The sequence below is a fragment of the Pogona vitticeps genome, chromosome 9, assembly GCF_051106095.1.
Source record: "Pogona vitticeps strain Pit_001003342236 chromosome 9, PviZW2.1, whole genome shotgun sequence".
In the NCBI taxonomy this organism is placed as follows: domain Eukaryota; kingdom Metazoa; phylum Chordata; class Lepidosauria; order Squamata; family Agamidae; genus Pogona; species Pogona vitticeps.
The window spans coordinates 5517992-5532767 of NC_135791.1; the positions used below are offsets into that span (position 1 = coordinate 5517992).

The 14776-nt window shown below is 49.0% G+C and overlaps 1 protein-coding gene and 1 long non-coding RNA gene across 4 annotated transcripts in view; one reads left to right on the forward strand and one right to left on the reverse strand.

Annotated features, from left to right (window-relative positions):
• Window positions 1-7462, reverse strand: part of LOC140702060 (uncharacterized) — a 25922-nt gene extending 18460 nt beyond the window's left edge. Inside the window, exon 1 of the long non-coding RNA XR_012081095.2 lies at window positions 7376-7462. This is a non-coding gene — a long non-coding RNA (uncharacterized LOC140702060). The remainder of the gene's footprint in view (window positions 1-7375) is intronic.
• LYPLA2 (lysophospholipase 2) overlaps window positions 1-14276 on the forward strand; it is a 25214-nt gene extending 10938 nt beyond the window's left edge. Inside the window, exons 1-10 of one of the 3 annotated variants that reach the window (XM_078379922.1) lie at window positions 1131-1425; window positions 1563-1669; window positions 5276-5307; window positions 6092-6157; window positions 8299-8346; window positions 9509-9579; window positions 11019-11092; window positions 11510-11611; window positions 11827-12003; window positions 13285-14276. In XM_078379922.1, the coding sequence (XP_078236048.1) occupies window positions 1592-1669; window positions 5276-5307; window positions 6092-6157; window positions 8299-8346; window positions 9509-9579; window positions 11019-11092; window positions 11510-11611; window positions 11827-12003; window positions 13285-13335 (699 nt within the window). In that variant the 5' untranslated portion in view covers window positions 1131-1425; window positions 1563-1591 and the 3' untranslated portion in view covers window positions 13336-14276. Of the gene's footprint in view, window positions 1-1130; window positions 1426-1562; window positions 1670-1942; window positions 2012-5275; window positions 5308-6091; window positions 6158-8298; window positions 8347-9508; window positions 9580-11018; window positions 11093-11509; window positions 11612-11826; window positions 12004-13284 lie in introns of those variants that run through there. The other 2 variants (XM_072980028.2, XM_072980029.2) reach the window with 2 other exon arrangements.
• The last annotated feature ends 500 nt before the right edge of the window (window positions 14277-14776 follow it).

The window sequence follows — 14776 nt, forward strand, 5'->3', positions numbered from 1 at the left end:
TAGCTCATCGTAGTTCTGGAAAAAGCATATTGTTTTGGATGCATGTATGAACACCTTTGTAAAAAAAAGATCTGGAAAGAGAAGGGGAATAATTAAACTAAGATTGTCTGCTGATCTCCCTCGCTGAGCACTTGGGGAAAAAAGGAAGCATTCCTAGATTCTACGCCAAATTTGGAGAAGTTGTATATAGTGGTGCCTTGCTTGACGAGGATAATCCCTTCCATTCAAATCGCTGTTAAGTGAAATCCTCATCAAGCGAAATGAAAAAGCCCATTGAAACGCATTGAAAACTGCTCACTGTGTTCCAGTGGGCGAAATACCGCAGCATCCAGCGAAGATCCTCCATAGGGTGGCCATTTTCCGGTGCCTGTAATGCGATGAATCCATCCTAAGCACAGCGGGGAGCCATTTTAAACAGCGAGCAGCCATTTTGAAACCCAGCAATCAGCTGTTTTCTGATTGTCGTAAAGTGAAAAACCAGTTCCTGAAGAAGGGAACTGATCATCGTGAAGCGATTTTTCCCATTTAAAACATTGTTTTGCGATCGCAAAAGCGATCACAAAAACTTCATCCTTAAGCGATTTCCTCATCTAACAAGGTAATCGTCAAGCGGGGCACCACTGTATGTATTTAAGCAGGTTGCTTCCCCGGTGTCTCTTTGCTCAGGCCTGCTGTCTGTTTTCTGTCTCCTGGAGAAAAGTGTACAACAGTACCCTAAACCAAATATAGGCCATAAATCATTGTGCATGATATCACTATACACTCAAGATTCCTATAGCCAATGAATATTTAGTATGTTCTACTTGTGAAACTGATATTTCATCCATTCAGTTGCCATATGTCTGACGAAGTGGACATGTCTGTGAAAGCTCACATTAAAATATAAATAGTCTTTAAGGTGCCACATGTTTTTGTCTTGTTTTGTTTCTTTGGATTTTGCCTAATACACTTGCACGGACTAACACAGCTGTCTCTTTTAAAACTTGCCTAGATGGAGTTTCTATTTTTGTAGCATTTCAGAATTGACAGAAGCTTAACTGGATTTCTGCATAAATGTTTTGAGGTTGGCTGTGAAAAATAATGTAAAATCTTCGTGAAGTCAGGCCATTTTTGCTTTTTGAGTCTGGATGTACTACTGCCTGCTGGGATCAGGTGGAACAACTTTCTGGGGCTGGATGGGGGCGGGGAAGTCCTATGTCATAACTGAGTTACTGGAATCTGTGCCGTTGTGGTCTTAAGTTTGTTGTGATGTCCTTAAGCTTGGGTTTTAACCTACATTGCTCAGACCATTTTAGCTGTTGTTTTTCAAATGCAAGAGGTAGATTCCTAGTCCTCGTGTTTCTAAGAGCTGAAGGAGAGAAAATTGGAGAGGACTTAGCATGGATACCTGTATAACTTATATGGATTCGGTATCAGGATTTGCATGTAATTGGCTCCACTTTTCTGCTTTGACCCTTATCCTTCAAGCATTGTCAGGAGGGCAGACGTTTCATTGAGTATGATATTAACTAACTGTGCTACATAACTAAATATATTTCTGTTTGTATCTTTCTTCCTTGCAGCTGTGAGTGTTTGAAGCCTGTATTGGTGTATGTGCGGTAACAACATGTCTGTGCCCCTCCTCGCTGATGCCGTGACCGTTTCAGGCGCAGAGCGGGAGACTGCAGCGGTAAGGGCTTGCTCTCTTTGGCTTACCATCTGTTGGGATCCAGGAAGATTAAAGGAATTAACTAGGTTTCTCTCCCCCACTCCCTTGCTCCCTGCATGGCAGCTAAGCGCCATGGGACCCGCTCTTGCTGTCACTCAAAAGGGAGTGAGATGGGGGCCGGGGGTGTGTGTGTTGGACAGGCAGTGGTGGCAGGAATTTTGTGGAGATTAACTTTCATGGGAGAGCCTGGGCAGCAAGAAAAGATCAAACTGGTTTTGTTCCTTTCCAGTAAAAGCCACACCGTGGTGCTTGTGTAGGACCTGTGCAAACAAAAAAAAAACAAAAAAACCCAGCATCCGGCAGGTAAATTAATCCAGCCCTATCACATTGTGTTGGCCTCATGGTTGCTGTTGCGCTAACAAGGTAATAAACGGCCACAGCTTGCTTCCCCCCCTCCCCCATGCCCCCTTGCTAATGCAGGCACCCGACTGCAGAGGCAGGACCGCCCAGGCCCGCTGGCTCCACAGAAATAACGCTGACACCATGAGGGCCCCTGTACCCCTTTAATCCTCAGTCTCGCTAGCGCTGGCTGTATTCCCACCATCAGAGATAGACCCTGCGTTTGAGCGACTGCCTAATGTGTGTGAATTGTGCTCTCCCCTTTCACGCCGGTCAAATTCTGCACAGAGAACACATTGCCTAAATCGAACCTGTTTTTCTAGATACCATAGAGATGTCACTTAGCTTTACTTCTAGGGATTTTGCCTCTGAGCATGGTAGGAATGGAGAATAATTGGGAGACAAGCAGACTCGAGGGGCTTGGCATCTTCCTGACAGCTTAGTTACCTCTGCCAAGTTCCTATCATGTTTGTTTTCTTTTAATCTTTTCTACATATTCCTCTAAGCTATTCACATTGGTGAATGCTGCATTCTGTGCACACTTTGCTCTTGGGTGGCTGTTGAACCAATGTGGCAATTTTCTTGCATTTCTGTCCCCCCCCCCCCCCGGTTGTATTCAAATAACTATTCCAGAATTGGGAAAACCTCTGTTTTTTGTGTGAGCCTGAAAAAAATGTTCATTTGGGCTTAAATTTGCAATGGTAATTTTGGCACAGCTTTTTAAAAAGACAGATGGGAAGGCAGGACTGATGGAATGAAATTTTGAGGGTGCTGGAGTGCGGGAAGAAGCGAAAATTGTGACATGCCACGGCTGGAAGGATCAGGGCCTATTTGATGCAGAATTCAATTGAGAAAACTTGCGAGCCTTTGAAAAAAAATTGTCCAGAATGCTTGAGAATTTCAGCAACGCGCAGTGGAACGGTGGAGAGAAGTACATTCACGGGAGAGGTCATCAAAGGGGGATGGAGATCATGTAGCCCTCCAGGAGTTAGGCTGCCAGTCCAGCCAGTTGAAACCAGCAGAGCTGGAAGGAAGGACTGGTGGGAACTGCCGTCCAGGCATATATCAAGAGGTTTGTTTTAGAGATGGACACAAACCACCGAATCAGCGGATTTTGCTGGTTCGCTTTTCATCCGAACAGGGATTTGGCGCTTCCCAGCCCCCCATCCCTCCTTTGGCGGGTGCTCCAGTGCCTGGAGGAGGCGAGACATGGAAGTTGAGGCGCCGCCTCTGGTTGGGCACCCGCCAAAGGAGGCGGGGCTGGGAAGCATCAAACGTTTGTTCGGCCAAATAACAAACCACTGAACCAGCAGTTTGTGTCCATCTCTAGTTCGCATCTCCAGCATAGAAATGGAGAGCCATAGTAGCAGCCTGGGGAGGGAACTGCAAGAGATTCAAATCCAGCATCGCAGCCGTGATGACAGCAAGCAAGTGTCTCCTGTTAAAAACAAAAAGGCAAGTGTTTCTTCCTTCTCAAGAACACTTTTAGCCAAACTAGTTCTTAAGGATCTGCAGGATGAATGACGCTTTGAAACTTAGTCCGTTTCAGTTGGAGGAAGGTCCTCTGAAGCAGGAAAGGTCATCTGTGTTACTCTGTGAAGAGCTATGAGCAATCTTTCTTCAATTTGGCACTCTCCAGCAGAGTGGAGGTTGTGATCCAACGTATCTAGATGGTGCCAAGTTGGAGAAATCTAGCCCTGAATAATATCGGGAAGATCAACTCTGTGGTAAGGGATGGTGTGAATAGCCCAGTTTATCTGTCTTCAGGGGGTTCTGTAACTGTCAAAAAGCCTGCCAGCTTCAGCAGCATGAGTTTCTGCCAGAAGGACATGGAAGGTGATCGGTTGGTAGAAAGATTTTAACCCAGATCTTAGAATCACGGAGTTGGAAGGGACCCATAAGGCCATCGAGTCCAACCCTGTGCTCAAGGCAGGAATCCAAATGAAAGCAGAACTGACAGAGGGTTGTCCAATTTTTCTCTTGAATGCCACCAGTGTTGGAACGCTCACCACCTCCTAAGATCATGGGTTCCGTTGTTGTACTGCTCTAACAGTTAAGAAGTTTTTCCTGATATTCAGCCTAAATTTGGCTTCCCATGTTATTCACTAGCTTCTCCAAGCTGACATTTAAAAAAACCCAAGTCTGTTTTTCTTTGTGTTATTTGCCAATAAAAATGAGAAGGCAAAGCATGACCAGTGTTTCTTGGTCTTGTTTGGCTTCCTCAGTCTCTGTCTGCTGATCAGGAAGGATTAATCCTGATCAGCAGATGCAGGGAGAAACAGAACAGGTTGCCCATATGTCTGTATGAAGCTGCTTCGACCTGAATTTCATGCTGGTGACTGACTGGACTTTTTTTTAAATAGGAACTTTATGTCAGTGAGTTCTCTGTATCAAAGCTCATAAATTTTGCCTTTGGCACCCATTTTGCCAGTTTGGTTTGTTCCTGTGATTTTTCACATCCTAATGCACACCATTTAGGGTTTGCATAAATTATTTGCCGTTATGTAGAAGGAGCGCAGTGCTTTTTGACGGGCACTGAAATCCTATCCTCTGGAAAGCACTTGAAAATCTCCACTTTGGCTCCTGAGATTTCAGCCAGCAGTGATTACTTCTAGCCAGCCATAAGGTCTAGACCCTTGTTTTAAAAAACAGACCCTGAGATTTCAAGAAGCTGAATTCTGTGCTCCTGGAAACGCTGGTTAGTGAAGTCTTTTGTCTCCTGTGCCGAACCTGGTAGGGCTTAAACTCTGAAGGGCTCATTGATCACCCCAGAGTGTTACCATACACTTTACCTTCCTTGTAGTTAGAGGCCAGGATTGCTTATCAGATTAACTCACAGCTGGCAATGACCTTGGCCCAGCAGCTGCTATCCTCTGCCAGCGTCAGTCTCAGCTAGGCTTACAAAACCCAGGTGACGGGATTCCCTGCTCCTTTTCTTCACAATTACGGCTATTTTTGTTCACAATTGTGGCTGTTTTTTTAATTATTTTTATAACTAGGATATAAAGAAATTCTGTGATGCATATAATCTCTCTTTTCAGCCTGTCCTTTTCACCTTAGGTTGAGTTTTTCCTGCTTTCTCTCCTTTGGCATGATGCACTTGTATTTACCCATTTGTTTACGTTTGCCACTAATTGGCCTCCCAGGATGCTTCCCTGATGAGCTGAGCCAGCACTTTCTCACCAGTTGTGCCAGTTAATGTGCTCTATTTTCTGATTGCTTTCACAGGTCATTTTTTTACATGGGCTTGGAGACACAGGGTGAGTATTATGCGAGGAAGGGGCTGGAAATGAATCTGGAATGTCACGCACAAACAGCATGAGTTGTGCACATACACCTTCTGAGTTCCCTGGGATCAAAAGAGGGATAGTTGTGTTCATCAGAGTGCTTTGCCATCTCCTTTAGCAAGACAGACTAACATGTGTGGGGAGCTGGGCCAGCCTAGCCAATGGTGTCAGTAAGAGGGAGGGATGTTTAGAGGAGGGACAGGATTCTATCCCGTAGCAGCTGTGCAGACAGATCATAATAGAGAGCACTTCCAAGGATTCTGCAACCTGTGCTTTTAGATTCTGCGTTCCTTGACCATTTGAAATGTGCAGGCTTGAGTGCTGCATGAATCGGAGGAGAGCACTGACCCATAGTTTATAGGATTATTCTAATTGAATCAGGGTATAAGAACTTTTGTGAGTCTCCAAGCCACAGATCCAGAACTTGTGGTCTTCCAAAGGATGTTGGGCTTCAACTCCTGTCAACTCTCCACAGCAGAGCTGGTAGTGAGGAATTATTGGAGCGGCAGTCCAGAAATATCGTGAAGGGCTCACGTTCCTTATTCCGTGCTTCAAGCAAACTTCTGTGCCCAGAGTTAGTAGCTATGGGCATGTCCCAAAATCTCTTTTGCAGTGGAATGGCTTTTTCGCCTGTTGGGTTGGGGGAGAAAAGGACCAACCAGACCGTGAAGGGGGGGGGGGCTCTCCTGGTCGTATTTATTTGCAGGATGAGCAGCACAAGTCCTGGTCCTTACTTTGTTTCTCTTTCCTGTTTCAGGCACAGTTGGGCTGAGGCCCTCTCCTCCATCCGTCTCCCTTATGTGAAATACATCTGCCCTCATGCGTAAGTATTGCCTTTGCCCTGGCTTTGAGTGTGGGCTGCCTGATATTTAGAACATTTCCACATCACCCTTCTTCCCCCCGGATTCCATGGTAGAGAAGTTGGCATGACCAGCATGGAAAGGAAACACAAATAACACAAAACAATATCCTTTGCAACAGTTCTGGCCTAAAAGGTGGCCAAAGTCTAACAGAAACAGCATGCAGACTGAGACAATAAAATCCTTTAAAAAAACCCCACCAAGGTGAAAAGAAAAAGTCTTAAGTTGGAAAGATTCTGGTGTTTTGCAGCAGTTAGATCTTGCGATGGAGGCCATTTCAGAATTATGATACTGCTACCATAGCTGGCCTGGACAGAGTTTCAGGACCGAAAATGTGGGCCGCCATACCTCACGGGGCTTACTTCCGTTTCCCGTTCTAGCAGACCTCAGACTGCCCCACGAAGCTGCTTTCTGTCCTCATGCATGGTTTTAATCCCAGACTAGCAGAAGATCTCTCATGGAAAAGGGACGGCAGGCATTCTTCTAACTGGTGTATCTGGAAGGAGCACAGAAGGTCGTGCTCGCTGACCCCCTGCCCAACATGGGTAACACAACACACCTGAGCACTCTGTAAGCTGTGCCTCCCACTCCACACACAGGTTAACTCACATCAGCTCATGAGAAGATTTTGTTCTGAAAACAGCCAGCCAGAACCAAGACTTTGGCAAATCAGCCAAAGGCTTTAAGATACAGAAACGCATGTGTACCTTCTCATTCCAAGCATTGCCATGATTTCACGTGGTAACAAGAAACATAATCTTTATTATTAGACAGAGAGTCAGTAAGAATTCTAGTGTAGAGAGACAATATTGCCCCTTTTCCTAAACCTTGGGATAGTGTACCCCAACCTGTTGCCCACCAGCCACTGCCAGATCACCCATGTATAAACAACTCCAGCCCCACAACGGAGCTGTGACCAGTGCGAGGAGATCTGGCTACCTTTCCAAAATGAGCTGCAGCCATTGAGAGATAGCTGTCTCTCTATTGCATGTAACAAAAAAACCACCCCCAGACAAGAGGGAGAACAGCTTGCATATTTTGTGAGTGCACCTTTCTTGGTAAACCCCTGTGGCTGATAGAGACAAAAGAGGAGGAACATGGGCTCCCTGTCACCCACGTCCTATCTGGAAAATGCAACCCTTCCTTGTCTCTCATTCTCCTTCCCGTATTCCTCCACTTACCCTTGATGGCAGACACATCTTCCCATGCAGCAGGTTCTGTACAAACGGGAGCCCCTTGCCATCTCTCCTCCAACTTCAGCTTGGCTCTGTGGTGGCCGTTAACAGACAGACGCATCGCCAGTACTAGACCCCCCCTCGATGAGTGCAGACCACTGAGCCGCCTCTTAGCCTCTGCAGTTTGCCAGCAAAAGCAGCGGAATTGAGCTGAGTCCTCCAATGTCCGGGTCTCCAGAGGATCTGCTAGGCAACCACACCAAACAGTGCCTAATCCATCAGGGACGGTGTGTGGTTTTTGAATGAAGGCGGGGCAGAGCAGGCTGTGTTTGCAGAGAGAGACTCTTGCCAGGTATAGCAAGATCTTTTCCTTTACCAGCAGAATTCAGCTTGGATGCCATGCATAGGGGTGGTTGAGGAAGCAAAACTTTTACAGCTGTTATCAATCTACCTGGCCATGTATGTGTTCTTTTGGATTGCAGCCTTCATCATCTCCCAGTGCTGTGCTTCCCAACCTGGGGTCCCCAGATGTTCTTGGACTTGGAACTCCCAGAAATCCTGGCCAGCAGAGCTAGTGGTGAAGGTTTCTAGGCTTTTTAGTGCAAGAACATCTGGGGACTCAAAGTTGGGAACCACGGTCCTCACGACTATGTTGTCTGGGTGGTTCTGGGTCTTGTCGTTCTTCCCCAGTCCCTCCCTCAAAAAAGTGACTTGCCCACACTGGTGTGTCTATTCCATAGTTGTACAAAATATAGAACATTACATTTCACAGCATAAGGCAGTTTTAAGAACCTGCATTTTATTGATTGGGAAGCCGCCCAGCTTCTCCTGATGTCTCTGGTTGAGTGGAGGTTTCCTAGGTTTGTTAGGGACCTCCTGACTCCCCTCCTACTGTTATTACAGTGACCTGCTCTCCTTTTCCTCCCCAGGCCCAGGATCCCCGTCACCCTCAACATGAAGATGGTCATGCCGTCCTGGTTAGTATAAAACAAAATAATTTGCCTTGCCAGCAGATAAGCTGTGATCCTCTCACCTGCTGCTCTCTCTTATATCTCATTCCATGTTGTCATTACGTGCCATTAAGAAGCTTCCGATTTTACAGCAAACCTAACAAAGCTTTTGAGGTCTATGAGATATTCCCGCCCACCCCCAGCAAATTTCCGTGGTCCAGCAGAGATTTGAACCCAAGTCTCCTGTGTTCTAGACCTGCCCCCTTTCCCATTGTACCACATTTCCTGTCCTTTTCTATATACCTTTTATGAAACGGGAATAAGAAAAGAAAAATACAGATACCGTGTTTCCCCGAAAATAAGACAGGGTCTTATATTAGTTTTTGCTCCAAAAAAGCATTAGGGCTTATTTTCAGGGGACGTTTTATTTTTCATTTACAACCATCTACATTTATTCAAATACAGTCCTGTCATCATCTTCTGGTTGCTGCACAAAGGTGGAGGGCAGGGTTTCACTTAACTAGGGCTTGTTTTCGGGAAACAGGGTATGTCAGATGGTTGTGATTACTACCATGAAGGAAGAGGAAAGCTATGGCTGGTGAGGCGTTGGGGCAGAAAAGGAAGAGAGAGCAGTGGTTGTCTGTGTGTGTTGTATGGAGACACTGAGGAGGCCCCCATGTATGGCCAGGGGGCAGGTGAATGGGGTGGGTAGCATGGGTTTCAAAACGTAGCCATTATAGTTGCTCCTGTAAGGATGGGGTATAAGCGACAGACAGAGGCTGTGCCTTTTATAAACACCGCCTCTGAGGCAGAAGGAGGCAATCTGACGCCACCCGTTGTTTTGGAGTCCATCAAAAGCGTAGCATTAACACAAAATAACCATCCCTCACCCTCACTGCGGAATATAAAAAGTGACCCACAGAAGGCACAAGATGGCAGCCACTTAGTGAATGAATGTTAATCTTTGTGTGCCCAAGGGAGGTGATGGGAAAGGGGAAATATTTCCCAGTGATGGTGATGGACCTGCCAGTACATCTCTTCCGGGAAATGTTCATATTCTGCTTAGCACGGGGCATGAAGGTGTTAACTGTGCTGTAAAACCTTTGCCCTTGCTCTTGCTTCCCTTATCGCCAGGTTCAGTCCGAGAAGACCAGAGAGCTAACTTTCACCCCTTTCTCCCGTCTTCCAGGTTTGATCTGATGGGCTTAAGTCCTGACGCCCCGGAGGATGAAACTGGAATAAAAAAAGCAGCCGACAGCAGTAAGAAAAGTTTTGCCTGGGGCAGGCTTGGTGTTTGCCGATATTCCCTGGATCATAATTGCGAACTTTTAGAAATGAAGTAGAAAACCTTGGGCTTTTTTGGGCTCAGCTGTTGGAAGGGAGAGCTTTAATCTAAAATAGGCTGGTTTCTTTTTTTATCCCCACCTATCAATAGAATGTTCCCCTGAGAACTGTTTTGAAATTCAGTTTCACTCATGGACTGAAAGAGGGATTCCCCCTTTAATCTGGATGAGTCTTCCCTCTGCATCAGGGTGGGAAGCCTTTGGCCCTGTCGATGTTTTAGAACGCAGCTTCCATAAACCCCTTACTTACTTTTAGCTATACTGGTTGGGGCTGCTGGCAGTTAAAGTCCAAAACATCTGGAAGGCCAGAGTTTGCCTCTGCCTGGTCTACGTTGACCATGCCTGATCTCCATGGATTCAGACAGGAATCTCTCCCAGTCTTACCTGCTGGAGACTGATCCTGGCACCTCCTCCATAGAGCATCCTGCGTTTTGCCCATGAATAAACAGCACTAGTTGATGCTGGCAGAGAGAGAGAGAGAGAGAGAGAGAGAAGACACACAAGTCCAGTGGGAAGGAAGCGGAGGAAAGGAGCATGTGTTTACCAGGCGTCCAAAACCTTTGCTCCTGCTGGTTTTCTTGCTGTGTTCCAACTCCAAACAATAGTTTTGGAGTGTTGTACAGACGGGTCCAACTCTCTCTAGAACTGAGGCGACGCAGTGGCCGTAAATTGGGAAGGCTGGGACCTGCAAGCGCACCTGAGAGGTTTTGGAAAAGCTGAAAATTCCGGAGGATGAGCTGGAAACCCAAGAGTGTTGTGACTAGAGATGGGCACCAACCGCTGGTTTGGCAGTCCAACCTGGTTTGTTTCCCAGCCGAACGGCTAATCTATGGTTTGCACCCCGCCCTCTCCAGCAGGAGCTCTGCCCCGCCTCCTTCACTGGAGTGGGGGCAGGGCCCAGAGCCATGGATCAGCTGTTCGTCCAGGAAACGAACCATGCAGAACTGTCAAACCAGCAGTTCGTGCCCATCCCTGCTTGTTTCCTTTTAAAGCTTAGCACGTACCTTATGGCATTAGTCTTCCTGCTGCAGAGCCGAGCTGATTGGGTGCCCAAGGAAAGCTGGGTGTATGGTTTTCCTTGTGCTCCTTCCCACAATGCACAGCCCACCTCCTCCGTGTTGCATTTCCCCATGACCTTTGACACCGCAGGCCTTGCTCGGGGGGGGGTAGGGGGGATATAAAGCTCTCTGAAACACACGTCATTTGGGAACAGAGAAAACCATGTGAATCTGTGCCAACAGGCTTTGTTTTCCCTGATTTATGGTGTATGCAACAGAACATTTGGCCACAAGCACACAGAGCCACTGGTACTGCCACCTTGAACTTCTGTTCTCTCTCTCTTTTTTTAAATCCCAGTTAAAGCAGTAATTGAACATGAGATAAAGAACGGGATCCCATCCAACCGCATTATCTTGGGAGGCTTTTCACAGGTGAGAAGGCAGACCGGCTCTGGAGCATGCGGCGGCTGCATGCCTGCTATCTAAGCAGAATGCATGCCTGCTATCCATGGCTGCTATTAGCAACAGGGAGGGTCACTGCCAAAGGGGCTTGGGCGGTCCTTGAACCCCTGGCTGCTGCCGTGGCCTTGCTCTTTGTGTTTGGAACAGGGTATGTGGCCTGCCCTGAGGATGGACATACGTGTGCCACGGATATAGTGCCAGTGACGGTGTCTTGTGTGGACCGAAAAGAACCCTGGTTTCCCAACTAGGCAATGGGGGCAAAATGGTGGTAGTCGATAAGAGCTGTCCGTCTGTGGGTGGGTGTATCTCTGCTTGCCTCGACGGGGAGTTATTTTTGGGCCACATTTCCTGATCTGGTGTCTTAACTCATTCACGGCTGTGCTCCAGGGCGGCGCGCTCTCCCTCTACACGGCACTCACTTGCCCGCATCAACTGGCCGGCGTGGTGGCCCTGAGCTGCTGGCTCCCTCTGCACAAGGCCTTCCCTCAGGTACGGCGGCCTCTCCCCTTTCGGCACAGCTGTCCCATTGCGGGCGGGGAGGGGGGGAGAGATGGGCCCATACTGTAGCAAGCAGGGCAGTGGCTCTTCGAGAGGGGGCCGACCCTCACAGATGACCCCGCCACGGGCCACAATTCCCAGAATGCCGTGTGGGTCGCTTTTTGGTTCTCCTCCCTTGGTCACCGCCCGGCACTTTCTCCTTGCAGGCCGCGAACAACAGCATGAACAAAGACACCCCCATTCTGCAGTGCCATGGGGAGATGGACCCTATGATCCCAGTCCGCTTCGGAGCCCTGACCTCTGAGAAGCTGAAGGCTATCGTGGCCCCAAGTCGGATCCAGTTTAGAACCTATCCGGGGTTGATGCACAGCTCCTGCCCTCAGGTTGGTTTGTGGGTGGCGGCTCCTTCCTTTTCCTGAGATGCCAGGCAAAAACTCCGCTTGGCTGGGGGCTTTTTTTGGCCACAGTTTGGGGGGGGGGGAGTCTGGCTGGAAGCAGGAAAGCTGCGGAGAAATATCCTTTTTGCATGAACTTCATGTGCTTCATTCTTGGAACCCCTGAGAAGCCCTGCTCCTGCTGCATCAACCCCTAGGGGTCTGGCAGACGGCAGCCTTAAGCAAAGCCTTCTTGGGGGTGGCCCTTCCTCCTGGAATGCCCACCACTGCGAGACCCTTTATGCGTCTTTCTGAATTGGCTGTGCCGATCCAAAGGCCTCAGATGGTCCTCTTGTTGGCTCTGTTTTCTAAACGTGTACTTCTTCTTAGGAAAGAAATTGTTTCATTCTGTCGGGCAGCAAGGAGCATGGCATGCAATAACACTCTGGTGTCAGGATCCTCTCCTGTTTGTAGATGCATCTGAGCAACCTTGCCATGGCCGTTAATATTTCTGTCTTTTAAAAGTGCTGCAGCTTTGCTTTTGTTTGTACTTATCTTGTGAACATACTTGTGAACCTATTTCCATGGACAGACATTTAAGGAAAATATTTTAGGGGGAAAAATCCACAAAAATCAGTACACCTGCATGGGGCAGCAACTAGAGATGGGCATGAATCTTGGTCCAGAGGTTCGTAGTGCTTCGTACGCGCGGCACCCCAAGTGCTGCACATTCTCTTCCCCCGCCTCTGTAACCAGTGACTCGCTCACTAGTTGGAAGGCACTCCTCCTCCTCGTCGGCTGTCCCGTCAGTCCCCGGCAGGAGCCCAGGGTAGCCTGGCCCACCTTCTTGTCTGCGCGCGCCACCAGCCAAGGAGGCAGGGCAGGGAAGCCTGTGGTCCTGCCAGGGACTGGTCGTCAGACAGCCAAGAAAGGAGGGGGAGTGGAAGACCCAGCCTGGGAGGCAGGAGAAAAGATTACAAACCGTCACGAACCTCCAAACCAAGATTCGAGCCAATCCCTAGCAGCCACTCTTGCATCACAGGAAGCTAGCCATTTAGATTCGTAAAACCGAGACTCTTCATTTTGTTGTGTGGCCCGTTCTTTTCAGAGATAACACTTCTGCCATTCACTGTGCCATGTGAAGACTTAAAGAGGGTGTTTCATTGGCTAACGGATTTCGGTCGATATCAATTCTGCTTTGCTTTAAGGACAGGGGCTTCCTGGGTGGGTCCTTTCTCTGCTTAAGCCTCTGTGTGTAAAACAGGCCTGTTTTCCTTTCAATCTCTCCAGGAGATGATGGCTGTGAAGGAATTCATCGAGAAGATGCTGCCCAGGATTTAAACAGAACTACTCCAGACTGTTGGTGGGGAGAGGAGACGGGGGTCGCCCCTGGCGGCCTTTCACCCTTGACCTCCTGGTTGCAATCGGAAGCCACGGCAATCCATCTCCACTCCGGCTGGTTTCTTTTCTCTGGCCTCCCCCCTCCCTCCTGCACTGTGCTCCCCTCCTGTGCTGAGGGAGGGGGCGCCCCTCTCCTCCTCTACACGGAGCGAAGGTACAGAGCGGTTTTAAGGTACACCTGAGATCCTGACGTGACTGCATTCCTTGCAAATCCATATTTTTGGTCACCTGAGTCCAGTCTTTCCCTCCTCTCTCTCTTTCTCTCTGTCCTCCTCCCTTCCCAACAACACTTACTGCAGCAGTGAGCTGGATGGTAGCCAAAGGCTTAGAGCAAAAGGTATTATGGGATTGTGCTCAGTATTGCTGGGGAGTATTTGCAAAGCATCCGTGCTCCCTTGAGGGTCTTTATTCCCCCCCCACCCGTCAGTGCATTTTCCTTCTCTGTCACGGCAGAAGCTTTTTCCAGCTTGTATCTCATAGGAACCATCTTCCTGGTGCGGGCAGAGTCGGATCCTTTCTCTCCTTTCCCTCCTTTCCTTCCTTCCTTCCTTCCTTCCTTCCTTCCTTCCTTCCTTCCTTCCTTCCTTCCTTCCTTCCTTCGTCCTCTGTACCTTAGTCTCTGCTTCAGAATCCCGGCAGTCTCTGAGGAGGAGGAGGAGCAGTAGCAGAAACGGAGGAGTGGCTGTAGGGTGCCTTCCCAACGCATCCTGGAACTGCTCCCTAGTTGATCCTCCTGTACTCTCCAGCGTGCTCAGCACTCGCGGGGCGTATCGGAGTGGCAGGTGGTTGGACGGCTGGCGCAGCCCAGGGGCCCCCGCCCACCGGGAGTTCCTGCCACGTTGTGTCTTTTAAAGGGCAAAACTAGTAAATTTTACAGTCCATTCCTGCTCCTGTCTTCCCTCTGCGCGCTGGGCCCCTCTCGCTTGTAGCCACGTAGGTGGAGCAGAGGCCAGGGGAGCGTCTGGACTCAAGAGGCAGCCCCCACCCCAGCTCTGAGCAGCGCCCTCACCAGCAGTCACGGGCTCCTCTTGCCGCTGAGGCAGGGCCTCGGGGGGTGGGGTGCGGCTGCCTCACCCAGGGCGCCCGCTCGGCTGCCCCTTGCCCATCCGTTGTGAGCAGAGCTGCCAAGCAGAGGGATCCCTCCTGGCCTGGGTGGCCGGTGCCTTCAGGGGTGGGGGAGAGACAGCTCCGTGTGCGTCTTGTCTCGTCTGTCTGGTTTTGCATAGCTCCTCTCCCCCAGGAGGCAGGCTCTGCTGTTCATGCCCAGCACGGAGGCTGTGCTGTTGACGAGCAGGTTCCCTTAACCCCTCTTTCCCCTCCGATAGTCTTGCAGCCAGGAACAGCAGTATCTTCTTCTAAGGGAGATGTTTTTTAAAAATCT